General features: G+C 42.8%; 1 protein-coding gene across 4 annotated transcripts; it reads left to right on the forward strand.

The window, feature by feature from the left end:
* Positions 1-4,925: 4,925 nt before the first annotated feature.
* NOS2 (nitric oxide synthase 2) lies at positions 4,926-22,157 on the forward strand. 4 transcript variants are annotated; one of them, XM_085557172.1, is made up of 28 exons: positions 4,926-5,065; positions 5,164-5,252; positions 6,550-6,727; positions 7,367-7,490; positions 8,024-8,146; positions 8,239-8,387; positions 9,834-9,996; positions 10,378-10,469; positions 10,828-10,969; positions 11,373-11,512; positions 12,017-12,230; positions 12,567-12,668; positions 13,251-13,445; positions 13,791-13,873; positions 14,184-14,328; positions 14,559-14,663; positions 14,833-14,882; positions 14,978-15,152; positions 15,620-15,752; positions 16,143-16,221; positions 16,668-16,846; positions 17,476-17,639; positions 18,389-18,599; positions 18,939-19,026; positions 19,428-19,549; positions 19,815-19,963; positions 20,648-20,842; positions 21,357-22,157. In XM_085557172.1, exons 3-28 carry the CDS (start codon positions 6,621-6,623, stop codon positions 21,435-21,437), a joined length of 3,510 nt encoding a protein of 1,169 aa, XP_085413298.1. In that variant the 5' UTR covers positions 4,926-5,065; positions 5,164-5,252; positions 6,550-6,620; the 3' UTR covers positions 21,438-22,157. The 4 variants fall into 4 exon arrangements, with proteins under 4 accessions (XP_085413298.1, XP_085413301.1, XP_085413299.1 ...); XM_085557173.1 differs by lacking the exon at positions 5,164-5,252 and adding an exon at positions 5,253-5,352 and having other exon boundaries at positions 4,929-5,065; XM_085557175.1 differs by lacking the exon at positions 6,550-6,727.
* The last annotated feature ends 330 nt before the right edge of the window (positions 22,158-22,487 follow it).

The following is a 22,487-nucleotide window of genomic DNA, read 5'->3' on the forward strand; positions in this document are numbered from 1 at the left end:
AATGAAGTAATTGTTTTGCATCTTATCCTTTCAGAAATTGAGACAAAAATTGTTATGGCTAATAATAGCACCTGCTAATTAATCTGTAACAATTCTTTGATGTGTGTGCTAGGACTGTTTATTATAGATTAACCCCTGTGACTTAACCCACTCCATAAAGCCACCCATCACTTTCTAGAACCTGACCTTGTCAACACATATTCCTCCACATCTCTTTTTTGTATTTTCAGTAAGTGACTTTTCAAACTCCCAAGTGGTGTCCCCCATTCCAAATGTAGCTTCAAAGACTATCCTCTCTGTCACTGCGGCCAACAGTTGTCTCAATCAGCAGTGTGCTTGTTCACTGAATGAAAACCAAGCTAAATAGTATGTCCTTATCCTGGAATTCCTATAGAAGGAGAGGAGGAAAAGCATCGAAATGGGAGTATCTGCATCCTTCACTGGTGAAGTACACAAAGAGTGAGTTCAGTGGAGGCCATCAAGGTGACTGGGGCTGGGGCACGGTCCTGCCTCATGAGGGGAGGCTGGAGGAGCAGGGCTTGTTCAGCCAGGAGAAGAGGAGCAGCCTTCCAGTGGCTTTCAGGTCACTGGGGAGATGGAGCCAGGTTCTTTGCAGGACTGGGAAGATGAGAACTAATTGAGCTGACTTGCAGCTCCAAATCAGTGAAAACTGACTAAAAATACTCTGAAGAATTTGTCATGGAAATTGTCTTTTTTAATAGGGGAAGGTAGATAGTTGCTAGAGAAGGAGCTGTAAGGTCACACCCCACACCCTCTGGTACCACTTCCATGTCAGGAAGGGCAGAGGGGAGGCAATTTCACTCTCATGGAAAGTTTTGAAAATGTGATGTAATTCATGCAGACACTGAAAGTTGTGCAGGCATAGGCAAGACTGGCCTAACTGTAATGCTTAGCAAGGACTCCTTAAAAACAATTGAGGCAGTAAAACGGTGCATATTGATAAAGCAGAGCCATAAAATTACCTGAGAAAACCTCTGTCTCCATGCAGGAAACATGGAAAGTGGGTCAGCATGCTTTGGTTTTGTGTAGACTAAGGTATGCTGTCCAAAGTGTGACACCTGAATGTGCAGGAAGCAACTGAGTAGAAAAAGGCAGGTGTAAGGAAAGGAGACTCAGAGGTCACCAATAAAGAGAAACTCACACGTTTTACTGTTCCAACAGTGCTGTGTGTTGTGGAGTAAAAACGCCAAAGTTTTTAATTCAGAACTCAAGTTACTTCTATAGTTCAATATTCTGTTCTTCATCTAGGTCCAGAAATTTATGGGTTGTTTTTTCAAAACCAGTATTCAAATCTCTTCTGTTACCTCTCCTTGATTAGAGATTCTACTGGCCTCAGCCAGTGCTCTGTTACTGAGTTTCTTCTTCAGACCATGATTTTACTAAAGAAGACATTTGCAGCTCTGTAATTCACTGTTATTTTTCAAGCACAAAACTCTTATTTTTTTCCTGTTCTGGTGTGACAAGCATGGATTGCAGGAGCAGAAGTACCAAACACTGTTCTATACCTTTTCTAGATCCACATGCCAGCTTTTCCCTATGCTCTACAGAGGGACATCTTCAGTGTAGTTAAATGATGTCCAGGAGTGCAGGACACAGAGCCTAACTTGTGACAGCCACACGCAGGACACCAGGGTTTAGGCCCAGTCAACTATTAATTGCTATTTTGCCCTTTTTTTGCTGTAATTTTGTCTTTGCTGCTGCAGCTGTGGCTGAGGATCTCAGGGGTGAGTCAGGAGGTGTCAGCAATTGCTTCTATCTGAGCCAACGTGCAGCCAGGCACAACAAAATCTGGTTATTGACTGCCTTTGGTCCTCCCTCACTTCCTCATCCCTGGGAATTTTGGAGAGGTGACTGATGAGGGAATTCTGTTCTTTCTGCATGTCTGAGTTTGGCCAAAACTGACAGCAAGCAGACAGGAAGGAATGGGTTTACCAGCACATCTCTGCAAATTTAGCACTCTCCTTAACTTTCATTTTCGCCCTCAGATGGTCAGACTGGGAAATTTTCCACCCTGCCCTGCCATCATTTGACACTGAGTCTTCCACTGGAGAGCAGGACATGGTAAACAAAGCATTGCACTTTCCACATTAAACTGCTGCTTTAAACTTACCTTAAATCTGCAGAAACTGAAAAACAGTTCAGACTGGGCTGGGATCCTACTTTTATTTGCATGTTTTCAAGTGTCAAGGCCTGGATCTTTTGTTTTGCTTTTGGTGGAGTTATCTCCACTTTATCAGAAACATTTTGAAATAATAAAGAAGCCAATGAAGAAGGGGCTACAGTTAATGGTGAATATCTTAAAGCCCTTAAAGGAATAGTCAGCAATCAGAACACAAATGGGAAAAACAAAAACAAAAACCAAAACCAAAAACAAACAAAAAAAAACCAAACCAACAAAAACAAAAAAACAGAGTTGCCATTGCAATGTTTGGAGGAAGAGTCAAACCAAACAAATTTTCTTTGGGGAGTAAAAAACCAAACCACTGTAAAAGAAGATGGCTGATGGATATTTGGGAACAGCAATAGTTGTTATTAATTGTATGTTTGTCAGAAACCACCAGATGTGAGGGTAGTTTTAACAAATCTGAGATGTCGAATCTTTATAGGGACTGCAGTATTGTATTTATTGTGCTGTCACACAGCACTGTTGCAGGAGACATCTCAGACAATAGTAACATTGGTTAGGAAAAGAGAGTTAGAAAGAGTTCACTAATAACCTATGAAATGTTGGGACAGTTTAATAGTTCTTTGGGTTCCATGAAGCTGGGAAGATCAGCCCTCCTTGTCATCAACTTTGCCTCAGTGTCGTAGTTCTCTGAAGACTCAAAATGCCCTGATCTCAGAGGAGCAACCTTACAACCAGAGCTTGATTTGTAAATGTTTTCAGGAATATGACTGCTTGAGCTCATGCAGAATCTTGCAGATATGATGTATATTATAATATCAGACACAGAATATGACTCACTTGGAAGGAGATTGCAGAGAGCTGATTGTTGAAGCTACAAACCATCAGACACTCAGAAACAAAACAAAATTTAAGTCAAGATGACAGCATTGAATAGGTCAAAGTCTGTTCTGAAAGGGCACCTCTTTCATCAAAGTTAATGCAAGGAAAGCAACCAGTTTCTGCACTCTGATATGGCAGAGGAAGTTTCTCTTCAAGTGGGCAGAATTGGTTTTCTGAAGGAAAAACCCTCCTAGAATAGGAAGAACAGATTGAATAGAATAGATAGAATGTTTGTAGAAGGAGTGCCCAGTGAGCTTGTTTAGTTAATCTCTGATCCACCTGAGGATTGAATGGTTCTCTGTTGTTCTTACTGTACAGAGGGAGTTTTATTATTGATGTCAAGTGAGTAAAATATTAGGTCCTCTTTGAGCACTCTTTGAGTGATTAAGTAGTTCCCTGAATGCCTGTACCTGAGCCAATCCTTGTAACAATTCTCCTAAGGAAAGATGTTTCTCCTCCTCTGGTTATCTCAAATCTGATTTTTCGTATTCAATCCCTACATAATCTTTCCTAGATTCCAGCATTCCCAAGCACAGGGAAATAAGGAGGATGAATACTGAAAGCTTAGAACCCACAGAATTCAAATAAACTTCTACTAAGATAAGTTCTTTCTTATAGTACTAGACATTATGATTCCCCATGTTCTGTAGAAGAAAGAGCTAAATAAGAAAGGAGAGGATGAAAAGAGAATTTTTTAAACCCTGTTACAAAGCAGCAAATACAAAAGAAAAATGTAAAGGCAGAATTTTCTGGCATGGCATGGAGTAGCACAGCTCTCACACATTGTTTCTGCCTGCTGATTACATCTGCCTGATGACTGGAATATTTTTAACAAAGGGATTCACCTGCTAATTCTGGTGAGAAGAAAGGCACCACATTAAAGAAAAATCCCAACTGTGAAAATTCATGAGCAGTGGATGCTAAGCAGCACAGGCTTGATGAAGCCAAGCAGCTGAATGCTCAGAAAACTCAGGTCTGTTTATCAAGAGATTCATCTCTAGCAATCCTGGGTGGGATGCATACAGAGATCTCGTGCATGAACACGTGTGCACAGCACTTGCTTTACCTCTACAAATGTTTTACATAATCATCTAATATTCATTTTCAAATAGAGAAGCTAGACACAGAGAGAAGAAAATACCTTGCCCAAGCTTGCCCGGTAAAAGAGTGACAGATGAGAAAAGAACACACGTTTCTTCATTTCTCTGGTTGCTTTATGCCTCATTTCTGTAGATCTTTGGTCAGCAGCTGTAAATCTTTCCCTATTATTTTATTAATATTATTCAGCAGATTTATTAATTATCTTTAATTTGTAAACAGTTTCCTTAAAATAGCCATACATAATATCAAGAAACAAATAAGGCAGGTCAAAATCCTGGCATCAGACTTGTGAGCTGCAGGTGCCTGACAGCACTGGGCACTGCTGCCAGCCCTGTCCCGAGGGGGTTCTGCCTTCCAGGCTGCAGGGGGGAGCCTGGTTCTGTAAAAGGTACATGTCCACATGTTGTCTGACATTGAAAATCAGCTCAGCAATCCCATCTTCCTCATCCATCTGTCCCTCTGGTATTCCCACATACAGTATGGTGAGAATGGTTTGTATTTCAGAAAGGATAAAAGCTGTAAGAAGCCCTTCAGCACTTATTTATTTTCATTTTAACACGGTGTGCAAGGCTGAAAGCAGCGTTCGGTGTGATACCCTGCCCTTTCCAGGAGCACAAGCAGGAGTCAAGGCTGCAGCGCGCCGAGGGAAGGAAGGGATGCTGACAGCAGCAGGAGCTGCCTCCCTCCCTCACACAGGTTATGTAATGCTGTGCACGCACCCTCCACTTCTCCAAGTGGACAGGAGATGAACCAGGGGAATCCCCAATTGCACTAGCTATGTCCAGCCTTGCTCAGAGCTATTTTGCATACATGGTTTGCACTATAAAATGCTTTTGCCTCCTGGGAGGGATACGGAGCCTGAGGGGTGAAAGGCAAGAAACCTGGAGAGAGAGGAGTCTCTCCTGGCAGGGCTGGGACACCTCTCACCAAAGCACGGTAAGAAGCACCATGTCCAGGTGTTCATTCTGTCATTCATTTACTGCAGCTCACAGGAAGAGTAATTAGTTGGCAAACTATCTTTTTTTCTGTATTAGGAGCAAAGTGTCAGACTCAGTCTCCTGCTCTAGTTCCAAGCTGTCCAGCTGCTCTGAAAACTTTGTCCCTTCTTTCTGCTGATTTAAAGGTTTGTACGTGAGACTGGTAACACTGACAGTGCTACCCACAGAACCCCACGGGGCAGGACATCAAGCAGCTTCTTGCTCTGAGTGCCAGTGAAGGGAAATGTGAGTCTGCTCTCTCTGTTTGCTTTTGCTTCTAATTTTTTCTGTTTATTATGATCTTTCCTGTTATTATTTTTCATCTTTTTCTTCCTTATGCTTGTTTTCTTCCTTTTCTTCCTTTTCCTCCTTTTTCTACCTGTGTATTTTTTATGTTTGTGTGAGGTTCCCCCTTTTTTCTTTTTTTCCTTCTTTGTTTCTTTCTTTTCTTCCCCCTCTCCATTTCTTCTCTCTTTTCCCCTTGTATTTTACAAAATTTTGTTGGCACAGCATTTTTTATTGCAGAATAATAATTTAGATTTTCTTTTCATATTTTGTAACTGCAGAGAAATGCTTATTACACATTATTTCTCTCACCTGGAGTAGCAAACAATCCTAACACCTTCCAGTTTCTGCACAGACAGTTGAATGGATTTCTATTCTTGTGTGACTTTACAGCAAAGTGTATCTTCAGAACTCAGCATAAATTTAACTTTTACTGTAAAAGTAATATAAATATCAAAATAAGACATAATTACATCAGAATTATGTGATAATGTCTATTTTCTTCCTTTGTCTCTAACTTCTTGGAAACACCAGGTTTTGATTTTTCTTATGAGTCAGATTCAAATGCAGGGGATAATTCCCTCTATCCCTGCAATTTACTGGCTTGATCTTTCTCTTCTGTCACACCTTCCCTAGCACAAAATCCATCTTATGTTCAGAAGTGAGCAGAAAATGTATGTTGAAATTAATAGCATAAACTTTGTACACTCATATGTAAATGCTATGTGTTACATTGAAATAAGTGCTACAGATCTTAGAAACTGCAGACTTCAGCCTCTCAGAATCCTGTTTGTCTATGGCAAGTGGATACACTGCAAAGTGGTTAGGTTCATATATGAACAAGATTTTTTCATTACTGTATGAATAACACAGCAACATTTCACATCCCTTTTCTAAGCCTGTAGCCTGCTGACACCAATATTTGCTGCTTTACACAACCAGGGGACATCTGATATCCTCTTGCCAGTGTTTTAGATTAGTACATGGCTGCACATTACACTGACAAAGTGTTAGTTTTAGTATCACTAACCTAAGAATAGAGAATTCATTTTAAATGGAGGATGTTAGCTCAGTTAGGCTGGTGAGTTTCTGAAAGTTGTTAAAGGGAGTTGCCCTCTTGGGTAAAAACTGACCTTGTTGGGTTTTTTATGTCCTTAGAAGTGTTCCCACATCACACAAAACAAGGTTTCAGCACAGTGAAGTAAAACCACCAAAAAAACACATACAAAATGCTGTGCCCATGGCAGTTCGTGTTCAAATCTCGTGCTGCCAGGAGCCAGTACCCCCAAGAGAAGGATATCAACAACAACGTGGAGAAAAATAGGAAGATCCATGGGTAAGATCCTGGTTTTTAACGGTCTCACAATTTATCTTTTATTTGAAAAGGGAAGATATTAAGTGGTTTGGGTCCTGGAGAAACCTGTAATGTGTTTCCAAAATACTAATATTAACCAAAGAACTGTGGGTCTCTGGGTGGTGTAACTTGGTAATGAACATTAAACACTTGTGTCAAAGTTAAACGGTCATTGAGGATATAAATCATCTTGCTTTCTCTTTCATAGTCTTAAATTTATTTGGTGTGTTAACATGGTTTCATGTACTCTAAGTCTCAGGAGGTGTGAATGGTATAAAAACAGCAAAGTGATTATTTATACTATAATTAAGTTGGTGAAGTAGTTCTGTGATGCAGTTCATACACAACACTGTATAAAATAAGTTGCACGTGCATCTTAAATTGTCTTCAGGGTGTTACTTATTTCAGGTTTCACACCCTGCCTTCCTTCCTTTCTGTCCACATAGTGCTCTGGGAAGGGGGGTACTATGGCTTTACTGCTGATTCCTGCCCACTGCCACTGCTGGATTATGGCCTCAGTTACATTTCAGAGACAGCACTGAGCATCTCCTGCTGATGCTGAAAGCAAAGCCCTGTGTAAAGGACGTTGCCTTGAACTGACTGTTCTTTCTCTCTATGAAGCTCAGAAAAGGATGATGCCAAGTTGCACAATCCGAGCAAGAAGCAGATGGAGAGGCTGCCTATCATAACTTCAGCAAAGCCCAGTGAGGGAGGAGAAGTCTGTTCCCAGCATCATGGTTTGATGGTAACAGTTCACATGCTTGCTGCTCACAACTGCTCCACGTTCTTCTGTGAGGTCTGACTGTGGTTGCAGGAGATTGGGACTGCTGGGACATCTTTGGTGAAAGCTCTTTTCTGACAAAAATGTAGCATTGATAAGACTCAAAGGACGGGGACTGGATGCCTGATTCCTTTATATACCTTTGCAAACCTTTGGTAACAAACCTGTCCTGTCTCTAAAATTGGTTCACTGTTTTCCTGAGACTGTGACTGTAATGCTCAGAGATACTTACAGGACTGACTGAAATTATAAAGGTATTTGCAGTGGCAGAACCTACTTGATTAGTACAAGAATATTGTTTCCCCCATTTCATATCAAATTGTAGATTAGCTCAGTAGTTTTGTAGTCAAATAATCATGTTGGAGCAGATCCCATTTATATCTAGTTTCTTGAATTTAAACTGAAATATTTTGATGTTAACATTAAATCTAAAATGAAACTGAAAGATATTCAATAGGTCTGAAGACAGTATGCATTTTTGTCTGTTCTCTGCCCAGAATCTCCCTTCAAATGACATCAAAGTTTCAAACCAAATATCAGGATGTCCAAGACATGTAAGAGTAAGGAACTTGGAAAATGGATCCAGCTTTCTTGACACACTACACCTGACTGCAAAAGAGGTAAAATACGGAAATATGAATAGGGATTTTTCATTAACTTTTAAAATATGCAGAGTGCAACATTGTTTTTTTGACATTTTATTGTTTTTCAGGTTATCAATTGCCAGACCAAAGCCTGCCAAGGGTCACTCATGACCCCAAAGGGCCTGGTGAGAGGTACCAGAGATGGGCCAGTTCCACTACAGGATCTTTTACCTCAGGCAATAGACTTCCTCAAGCAATACTACAGTTCATTTAAAGAGTAAGCAACTTGATTTTTGGGTATAAAATCCTCTGCCTATCTGTCTGTCTGTCAGGAGGGTTTGGTTTCTTCACAGCTCTTGATAACTATCCTGTTACATAGCATGCAATCAAATAATATGTAAAGACTTTTAAAAATGCCAGATGACGCTGTCATTGCACTTCGTGTGCTCCATCTGCCAATCCAAGATCTTGGGAACACAGGGAAGGACTCTGGACCATGCACTCCTCAGCTCCATCCCTTTGGAGTGTGCTGCATTCCAGTACATTGAGGACTCTCTCCAGAGTGTTAACCTTCTGTTTTCTTGGGATTAGCTGCACTCAGATCAGTCTCAGTGTGGATAATGCCTTTTGTTTGTGCTGTTTCAAGTATCTTTTCTCTGTGCTCCTCTCAAGGCTTTAGCCAAAGATTGGAAGGCCAGTGTTGCTTCTCACCCTTTCTCTGTGCTATTGGCATAAGCTCCCTGAGCATTCCGAGAGGAGTTTGTGTTTTCACAAAAATAGCCATGGCACAGAGGCATCTTGTTGCAGGAAATGCTGGAACAGCTGGCTGATGTCCAAGGGCTTGCAGTGACATTCCACATGATGAGCTTTCAAGCAACAGTTCAGTGTTTGCTCATCCCATTAGAAAACATTATCAAACTTTCAAAGGGACTCAGCCACATAATGGCCACTTATTTTGATACTTTGAACTCCTTTCAAATCCTTCTTCCCTCGGAATCTTTCTGAAAGTCCCTGTCTTACACACAGGCTGTCCTCACAAGCCTATTGCATTTGCACATCCCTGTGTCTCTCTGCTCATGGCTGTTTGATCACATTGATTTACACTGTCTCATATGCTTGCCCTTGATCTTTCATCTTGCTGAAAATGTGAAAACTCTCAGACAGTGCAGGCTATTTTCATTCTGTCTGTAAGACAACAAAACAATTTTTGTCTCTGCTGTGATAAATATTTTCTAATGTTTTGACTTCACTCTCTGTTATCAAACTCAAGAATTTTACAGTTGGTTTCCCTGACAAAGGAATTGCTCAGCACTTCCCTTCAGAAATTAAAATCTTACTTACTTTACTCAGAAGAGCTGTGCCCTTGTAAATACAATGCATCTTTGAGAGGATAGTCACTCTCAACCTACATGTGCCCTGAAACTCATCTGTTCTCTGGTTTTTGTTTCTTTCTGATTTTTTTTCAAATTCCTCTAGAAAATCCAAATTTAACCCAAAAGCTTACACAGAATAGCTTGTGGCCAATCCATGCATGTACTGGGTGGTGAAAGGATGGTGTCACTACTTAAATTTCTGGTGTTAGTTTCTTCATGGGGCCAATAAGTCCTGTCCTTGCACTCCATAAGGACAAGTCTTAAATTCTGAAGCCAAGATATAAAGAGAATATCTGCACTTTGAATGAAATTCTCATTGGTTCTTTTCATGACTGTTTCCTGTTCAAAAGGCCAAAAATCAAAGAAGAGCTGGGCCGGCTGGAAGCAGTGACCAAGGAGATAGAAACAACAGGAACTTACCACCTGACAAAGGATGAGCTGGCCTTTGCTGCCAAGCAGGCCTGGAGGAATGCCCCCAGGTGCATCGGGAGAATCCAGTGGTCCAACCTGCAGGTGAGCTGTGGATCTACACCTAAGCTGTGATAGTCCTCTGCTGTGACTCGAAAGAGTGGCCTTTCCTTTGCTAGAAAATGTCACTGTTTCAGGACTCCCTCCTGTCCATATTAGGAGGTTGGTTTCTTTATAGTCCTCTGTTTCATAGCTGAAGGAAAATGTGTAGCAGTGTGAGTGTAGGAACCAGGTGTGTAATGGAACCAGATACATGTTTTGGTCCTTGGTGGATTGTTGTGGGTGAAATGATGCATATAAGAACTGTAAAAATTAACCTTTCCTAGTGGAGCCACATTTTTTCCATTCCTTAAGTGCATAGGAAAAATAACAACTTTGCATTACTGTTTCAAAATTAGTCTTCTTCTTTACGTTGGAAACACACAGGTGTTTGATGCACGAGACTGTAAAACAGCCAAGGAAATGTTTGAGCATATCTGTCATCATATTCAGTATGCCACAAACAATGGTAATATAAGGTAAGTCTCTAATTTTAATTTTAAACAACAAAAATCACATCCAGATCTGGCATCAAAAACACACGAAATGGTCTATCTAAACATTTTGACAACTTGTCTCTGCTCTTAATTTTCCTGGTACTTACATTTTCCTCTCATATATTCCATCAACCATTTTGAAAATGTGTAACTTTCACAGCTGATGTTACAAAACCTTTTGCAATTCCTTGGGAAAAGAGATGACTTGAAGATTTGGGGAGGTGTGTAAAGAGGATGAATGATCTTATTTCTACTGATGTTCATTTTATAAATATAAAACACTTTCTGTTGGTGCCATTTTCCGTATCAATAGTGAGGATGTGTTCTCTGTCCCGGGCAGGTCAGCCATCACGGTGTTCCCGCACAGGACGGATGGGCAGCACGATTTCCGTGTGTGGAACAGCCAGCTGATCCGCTACGCTGGCTACCAAATGTCAGATGGCTCTGTCCTTGGAGACCCTGCTACTGTGGAGTTCACTCAGGTACAGCTCCAAACTCACCACCACAGCTGCTTCCCATCTTGGCTAACCCACCTCCCTGGGGCTCCTTCCTCCCATCTTTACGCAGAGTGGTAGGGAAGTGAGGAGTGAACGGGATGTTCTGCCCCAAAAGTTCCAGGTGCAGGCTGAAACAGTAATTTCCTACAGTTCTGATATAAAAGTGCTGCCCTCCATCTCAGAACAGGGTGAGCTAATACTGTCAGGGGACACAGCCAGGCACACAAACAGTACTTCATCAGCATGGCTCAACATTGTTTGAATAGTAAAGAGAACCTTTTTCACTTAGCATTTACCTCAGCAGGTTTCAGAGGGTTAAAATTCATTTTTCTTCAGATCTGGAGGGGAAACCTGAAAAGAACACAAAATATGCTTTCTGTATTTGCAGTTGTGCATCGAACTTGGGTGGAAGCCAAAATATGGCCGCTTTGATGTACTTCCACTTGTTCTCCAAGCAAATGGCCAAGACCCAGAAATATTTGAATTACCTCCAGAAATTGTCCTCCAAGTGCCAATGGAGCATCCAAAGTAAGTACACAAGATTTAGTTAATTGCATTTTTGCCTCTCCTCACCTTGGCAGGTTATTGGGCTGTTCCTGTGGCAGTTTTTTATGAGTTCTTTGTCAGGATGAAATGATGGTAAATCATCCTGAAAGATAAAATGCCTGTTAGAACAATGAAATGAGATTTAAATTAAGGAAACAAATGACCATTTTGTTGAAAAACTTTTTTCCCAATCTACATTTCAATTATATTCAGAATTTTAAAAATCCTAATTTCTTATGCTAGTGTAATACACATGTAACACTGCACTCATAACAGTGTTTATTGGTTTTTTCTCATTGCTTTTTTCTTCCTGTTTGCTTTGGGACTGGCCTGCAGATTGCAGAACTCTGTAATGTGGTTCTGCAGTTCCTGTAGCTGGTGATTCCCAAATACTGCACTGAGAACTGCTGTTTTTGCAGACCCTAGTCCAGGGGTTCCTCCAAGAATTGGTACTCTTTATCTTCCTGGGCTTTTCTGGTTTCCTAGGAAAAGGCAGACAAATAATACAAAGTGCTTGTCGGGCAGGTACGAGTGGTTTAAGGAGCTGGAGCTGAAGTGGTACGCGCTGCCTGCTGTGGCCAGCATGCTGCTGGAGGCAGGAGGGCTGGAGTTCCCCGCGTGCCCTTTCAATGGCTGGTACATGGGGACGGAGATTGGCGTGCGGGACTTCTGCGACGCGCAGCGCTACAACATCCTGAAGGTGACCTGCTGCAGGGGAGCTGGCCTGGGCTGCGAGGGGAGGGAACTGGGTGCACGAGGTTTTGGAAGAGAGACACTACCAGTGTTTACTGGCATGGGAGAGAACCACTTACTGCTTTGTCAAGCTGGAACATCCTCAAGAGCCGGAACTCCAAAATTCCAGTTTATCTTTAATCTCAGGTGTTTCTGCTGCCTTATTTCCCCAGAATGGGACCGACTCTTTCCCCTTCTGCACAACTTTTTCCTGATACAAAGCTGATGAGGTTGAGAGATCGTGTGGTCTAAGTTCCATATAGTAAATTTGATTTTCTCTTTTCTCTCTCTTTTTCACATGTAGGAGGTAGGGAGGAGAATGGGACTGGAAACAAATAAACTGTCATCATTATGGAAGGACCGAGCTGTTGTAGAGATCAACGTGGCTGTGCTTCACAGCTTCCAGGTAAATCACTGAGTGTGGGATCTGGGGAGACACTGAACACTCATGTCCCTTCTTCCTCCCATTCAATGGAGATGGCATTATGATTCCAATAGAGTTATTCTTTATTTTCACCTGAGAAAGTAGAGAAATCCGTATTTCCTCACAGGTAAAGGCAGAAGGAAGAGAAAGAAGCAAAGGAAGTTAAGGACAAAATCTTCCATCCTTTTAACACATTTATTTATGTGTTTCAAAACCTATGTAAAGCCCTTGGATTAATATATTTTATTTTCAATTCCAGTTTAACATATCATGACAATAGGAAAAGTGGGTAAAAGTGAGTCAGAGGCTTTGCAGCATGCACTCCCAGTGCTGCAGAGGTAAAACGCTGATACTAAAGGAAAGATCTAAGAGTTCTCAATCAAAGGCCCGTGTTTCAATCTGTATCTTTACAGTAACTGCTGATAGTATTTATTTCCCATAAATACTCCCTTTACTCTGAGTAAAGTCCTTGAAATATTCACCAAAGCAAAAGGATTAGCGGCACCAGGTAGAAGGGCAGAATAGGGTTTTTAATGCATGTTTTTCTTTTTGCCATTGCTCTAGAAACAGAATGTAACCATCATGGATCACCACTCGGCCTCCGAGTCCTTCCTGAAGTACATGCAGAGCGAGTACCGTGCGCGGGGCGGCTGCCCAGCAGACTGGGTGTGGATCGTGCCTCCCATGTCAGGCAGCATAACCCCCGTGTTCCACCAAGAGATGTTGAACTATGTCCTCACTCCCTTCTATTACTACCAGGTACACATCATCAAAAAGAAATCCGACTCTAGCAGACAACCTCAGCACAGCAGATGTGATACGAGACCCGAGGCAGTCTGGGTGCCAAGCCCAGGTTCATGAAAGTTCACTAGACAGGTTCAGAAGTAGCAGACAGGAGCTATTTTATGTGGGAGGTGCTGTTAGTTCTCTTGAATTCTCTGGCTTCAAGTAAAGTGCAGTTTAATGCAACAGAGACTGATAGACATTTTTACTCAGTAGAGTGTATATACAGATTCTATTTGATCTGGCCCCTTAAAGATACACAAATTGTTTATTTACTATTTTGTATTCCTTACCTAAAGCGTAACTTCTTTTTTTTTAAAGGTAGATGCATGGAAAACACATGTATGGCATGATGAGACCCGAAGGCCAAGGAAAAAAGAAATAAAGTTTAGCATCTTGGCAAAGTAAGTTGTTCAAATAAGATTCTTCATGCTTTGTCCAACTATTCTATTCTTGCAATGTTTCTGCTCTACTTCTTAAAAAAAATTATTACAGTAGGGACCACTTGAGAGGTTTGAATCATAGCCTTACCTGTCCACCCTGAGGTAACATTCCTATCTAAGGTTCTTGCTCAGAGCTATCTTGAGTGTGTTGCTTCTGAACCATTTTCCAAAGAAAAGCCATGCTCAAACTCAGTCTTTCCTAGCTCGCTTGTGAATCAACCTGAATTAGTGTAGCTCCATTAAAAGTTGTGTGTGATTGTGCTTTTCCCAGGGCTGTGCTCTTTGCATCCTCACTGATGCGAGGGGCAGTGGCCACCAGGGCCAAGGTCACCGTGATCTACGCGACAGAAACGGGCAAGTCGGAGACGCTCGCCAACAGCCTGTGCAGCCTGTTCAGCTGTGCCTTCAGCACCAAGGTGAGCAGTACAAATCAGCCACACCTCGTGGAGACAGGAGTTTGGCTTCTGCAGGCTTTTCCATTCTGCAAACCTGTGTTTAGAATGTTCTGTAAATACGAGTTGGACTAGAACCTTGATTTTGTATTCATATAACCTAATGCCACATAAGTTTGGTCAGCGATTATCTGAGATATCTAAGGTAGTTCTTATGTGTGCTAGCAATGTGTCATGAGCTTTATTCCTTCCAGATCCTCTGCATGGATGAGTACAATATTTGCGACCTGGAAAAAGAAACACTTCTTTTAGTGGTTACTAGCACTTTTGGAAATGGAGATTCTCCAGGTAACGGAAAGGTAATGTTCACCTCAGAAGTGTGTATGAAATTCAGCTCAAAGACCAAAGACAAACCTTTCATTTATCTCATGTCCTTCAGTAATATATAGATCAGGTTTCAGATCAGAGTATTCTGTCTTAAATCAGAGTATTTTTCTAACCTGAAGTATTTTATGTATTTTTTTGCAGACCTTGAAGGACTCTTTGCTCAGACTAAAACTGCTGAGAAATAAAATTAGGTAAAAATACTTTGTTGTTTGGTTTGCATGTGATTGAGTCCTTTAGCACTCCATATAACATAACACAACAATCTTCTTTTCATCTCCTTCTGCAGGTATGCTGTGTTTGGTCTGGGGTCCAGTATGTACCCAGAGTTCTGTGCCTTTGCTCATGCCATTGACCAAAAACTGGCCCAACTCGGGGCTTCCCAGCTCACTCCAGTGGGCAAAGGGGATGAACTCAATGGGCAAGAAGAAGCTTTCCGCAGCTGGGCAGTCAGTGCTTTCAAGGTGAATATAGAAATACATCTCATATTCTAGTCACTCATCCATTCATTTTAGTGCAGTTCCCATAAAAATGAGAGAAAATAAAGGAAACCAAACATCTGAATTTATATCTGAATTTGGAACTCCCCTCTTGTCTACTGCTTGCCTAACAAGGAGAGGGAACTGGATCCCTTTTCTATTATTTTTTAATATCCACACAAAATTGCGTGAACTGTTTTGGATAATGGAATGCTGAAATGCTGTTAAAATATGAACAAGTGTAGCATCAAACTTCTGGATTTTTTGCAGTTGATCTTTTTTGGCTATACTGTTATAGAAGTGGAGCCTTACTGAACTCACTGAACCCACACCCAGAAGCACTAAAAACCAGCAATCTGTGAAACTGGTAGCTCCTTGTTAGGATTATGACAATGCTAAGAATATTTTTTTACTGTGAATAGCCTTTATTTTTGTGGTTTTTTTTTATCTAGGCTGCCTGTGACATCTTTAACGTCCGTGGGAGACACAGTATACAGTTGCCTAAGATCTTCACCTCTGAGGAAAGGTGGGACCCTACCAATTACAGGCTAGTGCATGACTCCCAGCCCATGGACCTGGCTAAAGGTATTGCTCCCACCTTCCCCTCCCTCTGCCTTTGCTGCTTCAGAGGGGCTGCACTGTGAAAGTTTCTCAGAAGTGTTCTTGGCCCTGCTGGATGGTAGAATGCGCATAATGAAGTACATGGTCAGATTTAAAAAGACACTGGTTTACATAGAACAAGTTATCTTTTCCAGCACAATAGCACCGGAACTATCACACATTTGGACAGCCCTAGGGGAACAAAAGCTGAGATTAACTGCTTTTTAGTCAGGGAATAGGGCACACACAACTGACTGATGGTTGGTCACCTTCTAGGGCAAGTGTGGTTCAGTTCTCCTCTTCATATTACTTGAATACATTTTAAACAAACCTAATCACAAGGTTACCAAGACTCATATCCTCTTTTCTCACCAGCTCTTGCAAACATTCATGCCAAGGATGTAATTCCCATGAAGCTGAAATTTAGGCAGAATCTTCAAAGTTTGAAGTCCAGGTATGCTACCTTATTCTTTTGAATATTGCAATACCACATTTTACTAAAATCTTAAACATCTGAAGTGCCTAGTTATAAACATCTTCTCCCTGCAGTTATTACAAAAGGTACTGGATTTTTTGTACTGTCCTTGGTAGCAGCATGTGAGCTGTGCAGTCTGCAGTGAGGCAGCACTTCCACTGGCTGCTTCCGGGCATGTTTATTCTGTACTGGACAGACCAGGCAGAACTTCAGCACCCAGTTTATTTGGATACAAGTACTTCACATGCCTGAACTCTGATTTGTTTAAGTCTCTGTGAAGCCCTAAGCTGGTCTGGTATTTGGTAATGAACACAAGAGAGCCCTTGCCAAGTGCCACTGTAGATTTATTCCTTTCCTGTGCAGTCCAAGGGAAATCCTGTCAATGTAACCAGGATCTGTCTCATTTCTCTCTCTTTGCCATCCAGTCGCGTCACCATTCTGGTTAAACTTCACTGTGAGACAGATCAGGAAGTGCACTACCTTCCCGGGGAGCACATTGGGATTTTCCCAGGCAACCAGGCAGAATTAGTCCATGGCATTATTGCACATGTCAAGGATGCCCCTCCAGCTGATCAGACTATCAGGCTTGAAACCTGCATTGATGGTAAGTTGGGTCTCTTTAGACAAAACAACAGAGGATGTTGGACAGACTCCCTTAAAATTCCTAAGGATTTTTGCTGACTGAATTTGATTCTATGATCCTTTTCTCAAGTTTCAATAGGATTTTGTTGCTGCTTTTTAGTTATTCCTGTAATTATTGGTTCTGGTTTTGCCCTTTCTGTAAAAACCATTACTTCACCAGGATTTGCAGAGGTATCCAAGGTGACACTGTAATTCAGTTGTTGAATTGGCCATTGACTGCAATTAAATTAATTAACAGTTTTCTTATTGCTACATTTAAGAGTCCTAAAATAGACATACATGTCCTGCCAATCTTTCCCATATTAGTATAAACAATCATAGGATTCTGGAACACAGGAAGATGGTTTCCCTAAATGAAAGACCATGCCTTTCCAAGTGGTGTTTTGTTGTCATGAAGTTTTCTGTGTCAGATCCTTCTCTTACAAAACATTCAGAACCTCACAATAACCTCTCTCAGAAGGGCCCTGTGGTCTAGACCTGCTGCATCCTCACCTGAATGGGTATTTTGAAGGACACTGAGTTTTGCAAAGCTCTAGAGCTGTCAAATACCACGGATGTTGCTAAGTGTCCTTTTCTTTCCCTCATTTCCAGGTGGGTACTGGGCAAGTCACAAAAAGATTCCAGCCTGCACACTACCTGAGGCTTTGACATACTTGCTTGATATCACTACTCCACCCTCCCAACAACTGCTAAAAAAACTCTCCCAGCTGGTGACAGCAGAAGGAGACAAGCAAAGGCTGGAGGTGCTGTGTCAGGTGAGCCTTAGGGCTGCAGGAGTTTAGTTTTCAGTACACTGGGGCCTCTGATGCCCTTTGACTCTGTAGCAAAAGTTTAAGAATTTTTTGTAGCGATGGATTTTTATGCCTCTCTTACATATTGTGTGGTCTTAGAAAGCCAACCACAGTGAAAGAAGGAGGGGTCTGAGGCTCAGCTTGGGTGTGGGAGCCAACATCTGGTGTTTCCTGTGGTTCTGGGTGGGTCATTTGCCGGACTGGTTCTCTTGCCTCATGGTGGTTTCTGATGAGACGCCCTTAAAGGCCTTACACTTTGCATGTAGAGGAGCTACAGGGGAGCTGGTAGATGCTTTTGTCAGATAATTTGCTGCCCTGAGAGTCAGAGGGATGTGGCTTTGAGTAATGACTCACAGGTGTGATGAGTGCTGGCTCCTCCTACCAGGTTCAGGGGGGCTCGGGAGGGGTCAGGACCTGGGACTATGCAATTTCATGCGTGTGCCATGCTTCAGTTTCTGCATCCTCACTGAGAGAGCAAGTGTCTGAGAACTTTGTAGTGGGGGTTCTGAGCTTCCATATTCAAAATGAAATTATTTCTTAGGAAACCCCAGTATTGGTCCTGGCAAAGTTTTGAGAACTCTTTGTTGATTTACCTGCATATTTAATTGATTTGTAAAGCACAAATCTTATTTATAAGTGATGTTTCAAATACACATGTACTTCTGAACAAAGTATGACCTGGTAATGTTGTGGTGATGCCCTCTGGCTTTTAGAGCACAGAAGAATACAATAAATGGAAGTTTTACAACAGCCCAAACATCCTGGAGGTGCTGGAGGAGTTCCCCTCTGCTGAGGTCTCCACAGCTTTCCTGCTGACTCAGCTGCCACTTCTGAAGCCCAGGTACTATTCTGTCAGCTCCTCCTGTGACCTGACAGCCAGAGAGATTCATCTGACAGTTGCAGTTGTAAACTACAGGACAAGAGGTAATGAACTGTTGTTTTCATCTCTCTCTTAATTAAATGGTATTTAGACTACATTGTGGTTCAGGAAAAAAACTGTCTGTCTGCCATACAGCATGAAGCCTATCTGTAATAAAAAATTTGTGTTGTCATACCTGCAGAATAGTGCCTGCAGAGCAGGTGTTCCTCCTGGGCTAAGATTTTCTAAAATCCTGCACCATCATCAGTGTATCCACATTTTATAAATCATTACTAGACATACACTTATTTTAAAGGTACAATTTTAAGTATAAAATGTGCTTTTTTAAAAAACAGAGGGCTTTTGGGTGCTATCAGAGGTGTTCTGCCTTGCTCTGCTTTTAGATGGTGAAGGGCCTTTGCACCATGGAGTCTGCAGCACCTGGCTGAACACAATAGAGCTCAACAAAACTGTTCCCTGCTTCATCCGCAGGTAAAGAAAATTAAATAAGAGCAGCTCATGGTTCAGCTCCTTCAGTGGGTTTTCCTTTGTTTGGATGTTTTCAAGTGACTGCTGAGTTGAAGTTGAATAGCTGGGTCTGAGAAGAGAAGGAATTCGCTGTCTTCTAGAGATTAGATCTTTTACCATGCCTTACATTAGTAAAATTACATATCATTAGAAAATTCTGAAATAATTCTATTGCTATGACCCCATCCCAGCTGTCCGCTTCTCCACTGCAGAGCAAGGAAAGGGGAGGGAACAAGGAGCATCCAGTTCAGCCCCACTGCTGCTTTCACACTAGGCACTTGGACTGTGCTGCTCAGTCATCCAAGCAACTGAACGCGAGTTTCGTCAGAAACCAGTTACCTAATTAACTTACTCTTGCCTTTCAGTGCTAATGAGTTCCACCTCCCGGAGGAGCCATCCAAGTCCTGCGTTCTGATCGGCTCGGGCACGGGGATTGCTCCCTTCAGGAGCTTCTGGCTGCAGCGCCTCTATGACCTGGAGCACAGAGGTACCTGTGGGGGCCTGGGGCAGGGCTGGTCAGGGACACCCCAGTCCTGCAGCCAGGGCTCTGCAGCCACAGACAGCCACAAACATCAGCCAGGAGCCCCTGCAGGCACCGCAGGCTCCGGGCACTGGCACAGCCAGCGCATCCCAGGGACCGTTCTCCGTGTGCGGGGGTCACTTGGGGACTGGAGGGCACAGCCTGTGTGCCAGTCCTGTGTGTCAGTGGCTGCCCCAGGCACTCAGACTGCCACTGTCCCACGCGGTTTCAGGGCTCAGAGGAGGGGACATGACCCTGCTGTTCGGCTGCCGGCATCCAGACCTGGATCACATCTACAGGGAAGAGACTGAGGAGATGAAGAGGAAGGGAGTCCTGAGAGATGTCTACACAGCTTACTCCAGACTGCCTGGCCAAGAGAAAGTAAGGCTGGTTCCTTTATTCTTTAAGGGGTAGCTCCTCTAGAATCATCCCTCGAGTTAAGATCTGGGCTCTGGTTGTTCTTAAAAAAATGTTATCATTTTGCTGCAGTTTACTGTGAGCAGCTTTGAGCTTCTTCAAATGAAGAAAAATCTCCCTGTGCACTCCAGCACAAGCAAGGTGTGCTATAAATTGCTATAAATATAACCCCTCACTGCCATAGATAGGCACATCCAGTGCAAACAGCCTTTGGAACTAGAACTGGAACATTTTCAGAAACCTTGTATTTTGCAGGATTTGATTAGCCCATGAGTTAGAAATGAGTTGGCATTGGCTATTTTTCCCATTTTAATGATATAGTGACCATGGAAATAAATTTTACGTAGAAGAATCTTGACTGGGAAAAAAACAGAATAAAAGTTATCCTCTTTTTAGCTCTCCTGGCAGTTAGGAGACTTTGGCATGTAGAAGAGTTTTTGTTTGACCAAGAGACAGGCCCAGCTTCCAAATCTGGGCTTGTAAATGGCAACCTGAAGACATTTTTCACCTTTTCTGCGGTGCAGGACAGAGCTGGAACAGACAGGGCACCCAGAGCCTTAGTGCACAGACCCACGATGGACTGGGAAGAGGCAGCAGCCAAAGCAGCATTTCAGAAGCCTGGTGTGCTGACGGTTTTTGTGTTTCCAGGTGTACGTCCAGGACGTGCTGCAGGGGCAGCTGGCGGCCCGCGTGTGCGAGGTGCTGCAGGGGCAGCAGGGCCACGTGTACGTGTGCGGGGACGTGCGCATGGCGCGGGACGTGGCCGGCGCGCTGCGGGCGCTGCTCGCCCGCGCCCTGCGCCTCAGCCAGCAGCAGGCCAGCGAGTACTTCCAGCAGCTCAAGGTAGCTGTCATCACAGGCCTGCCCTCCCGCGGGTGGGGCACAGCCAGGCTCGGGTGCTGGGAGCTCCTGTGCGTGCTCGCACAGGGACCAGGCTCTGAGGGAGCGGCTTGGTGCCCCCGGCACTGCCAGCGCAGCTTCTGCTCGGTCAGGCTCAGGGGGCACTCTGCTGCTCTGCCTGGGGGGGCCTGGGGATCAGCACTGCAGGGTGTTGGGAACATCAGGAGCTTGAGGCTTTATTGTACCAGCAGAGGAGAAGTGAGTTCAGAATTTCGTGGGTCCATCACCAAGAGCCCAGTGCCTGGGGCTGCTGCTTTTTCAAACCCTCTTGTTATTAGAACTCATCCCGGTGCATTTGTGCCTCAGATTCAGGAGCTCCCTTTCACTGGCAGTAACAAAAGTCTACAACCACAGAACCAGTTCTACAAATGCAAAAGGCCTTTTAGTTACTGAACTGATGGATAAGGAGTAGCTGGCATCATTTCATTCATCTCTTGGGTGTCCTTTCTTTTTGCAGAGCCAAAAGCGATACCATGAAGATATATTTGGGGCTGTGTTCCCACATGAAGTCAAAAGAGCTTTGCAACCCACCAGCTGAAGAACAAATTCACTTGTGTTTTAGACAATATTTGCACATTTCTTGCTATTTTCAAAAGACAAAGACTCAAATCCTCCTTCTTATACTTGTTCAATCATGCATGTGTATAGGATTGTGGGATTTGACTCTTAAACCAAAGCCTTAATTATGTAAAATATTAAATTTAACTTTTGTTGCTATTTATTCTGACATTTTAATACATTATCTTAATAACGAAAGTGCAAATTATTTTTTAATACCATCTATGGTAGTATAAATCTGGTCATTTTTATACATACAAGGAAAATCTACAGTTTTGTACTAACTAGAGCTTGAAATCTTTTTTTTTAATGTACTGTTTATCTTTGTGACCTTATTTATATCAGATTGGTTTACTTGCACATTATCTTCACTTGAAAGTAGGTGAATGCATGGTTGTGTTGCTGGGAGTTGTCTGGCCCTGTGCCTGGATCTGGAGCAGTGTTTGCAAATGAAATAATAATGTGCTGGTCCCAAAATGGCAACTCCTGCTGCATCCTCCTCAGCTGTGTCTGCTCAGCAGGTAGCAGTGGGGAATTCTGCTTTGTGGGACTCAGGTACATTAACCTCAGCTGTTGTTGCTGTTGTTGTTACAGAGCCTATAGCAGGAAGGTTCAAAAAATTCCAAAGCACTTTGTACATTTGAATGCTCTGGTTTTCTTGATTTGTTTGTAATAAAATCTGCCTTTATACTGAGACAAAGCGTGTGGATCAGTGAACCTCTTCTTGCTCTTGGCTCCAGCCTGCAAAGGCAGAGGTAACAACTCTCGGGCTGTGCTGAGGTGGGTTTGGCTCCAGGCAATGCTCCTCCCTGAGCTAAGGGCATCTCCAGGAGTTACAGTCTGCCTATGATCACTTTTGCATTTTTGTTACTGCCAGGCAAGTGTGAGTTTGCACCAGGGAGAGACTGGCTTGAAACTGCCCTTGTTGTATTTGGCCTTGGGCTCTTTCTAGGTGTTGCAGTTACATCAGAAATAGTTCCTTCTCTGAAATTACCAGGGCTAGATGAGCATATTAAAAAGGTGAGATTTT

Source organism: Lonchura striata, chromosome 19 (genome assembly GCF_050655825.1).
Source record: "Lonchura striata isolate lonStrDom1 chromosome 19, ASM5065582v1, whole genome shotgun sequence".
Taxonomy (NCBI): Eukaryota; Metazoa; Chordata; class Aves; order Passeriformes; family Estrildidae; genus Lonchura; species Lonchura striata.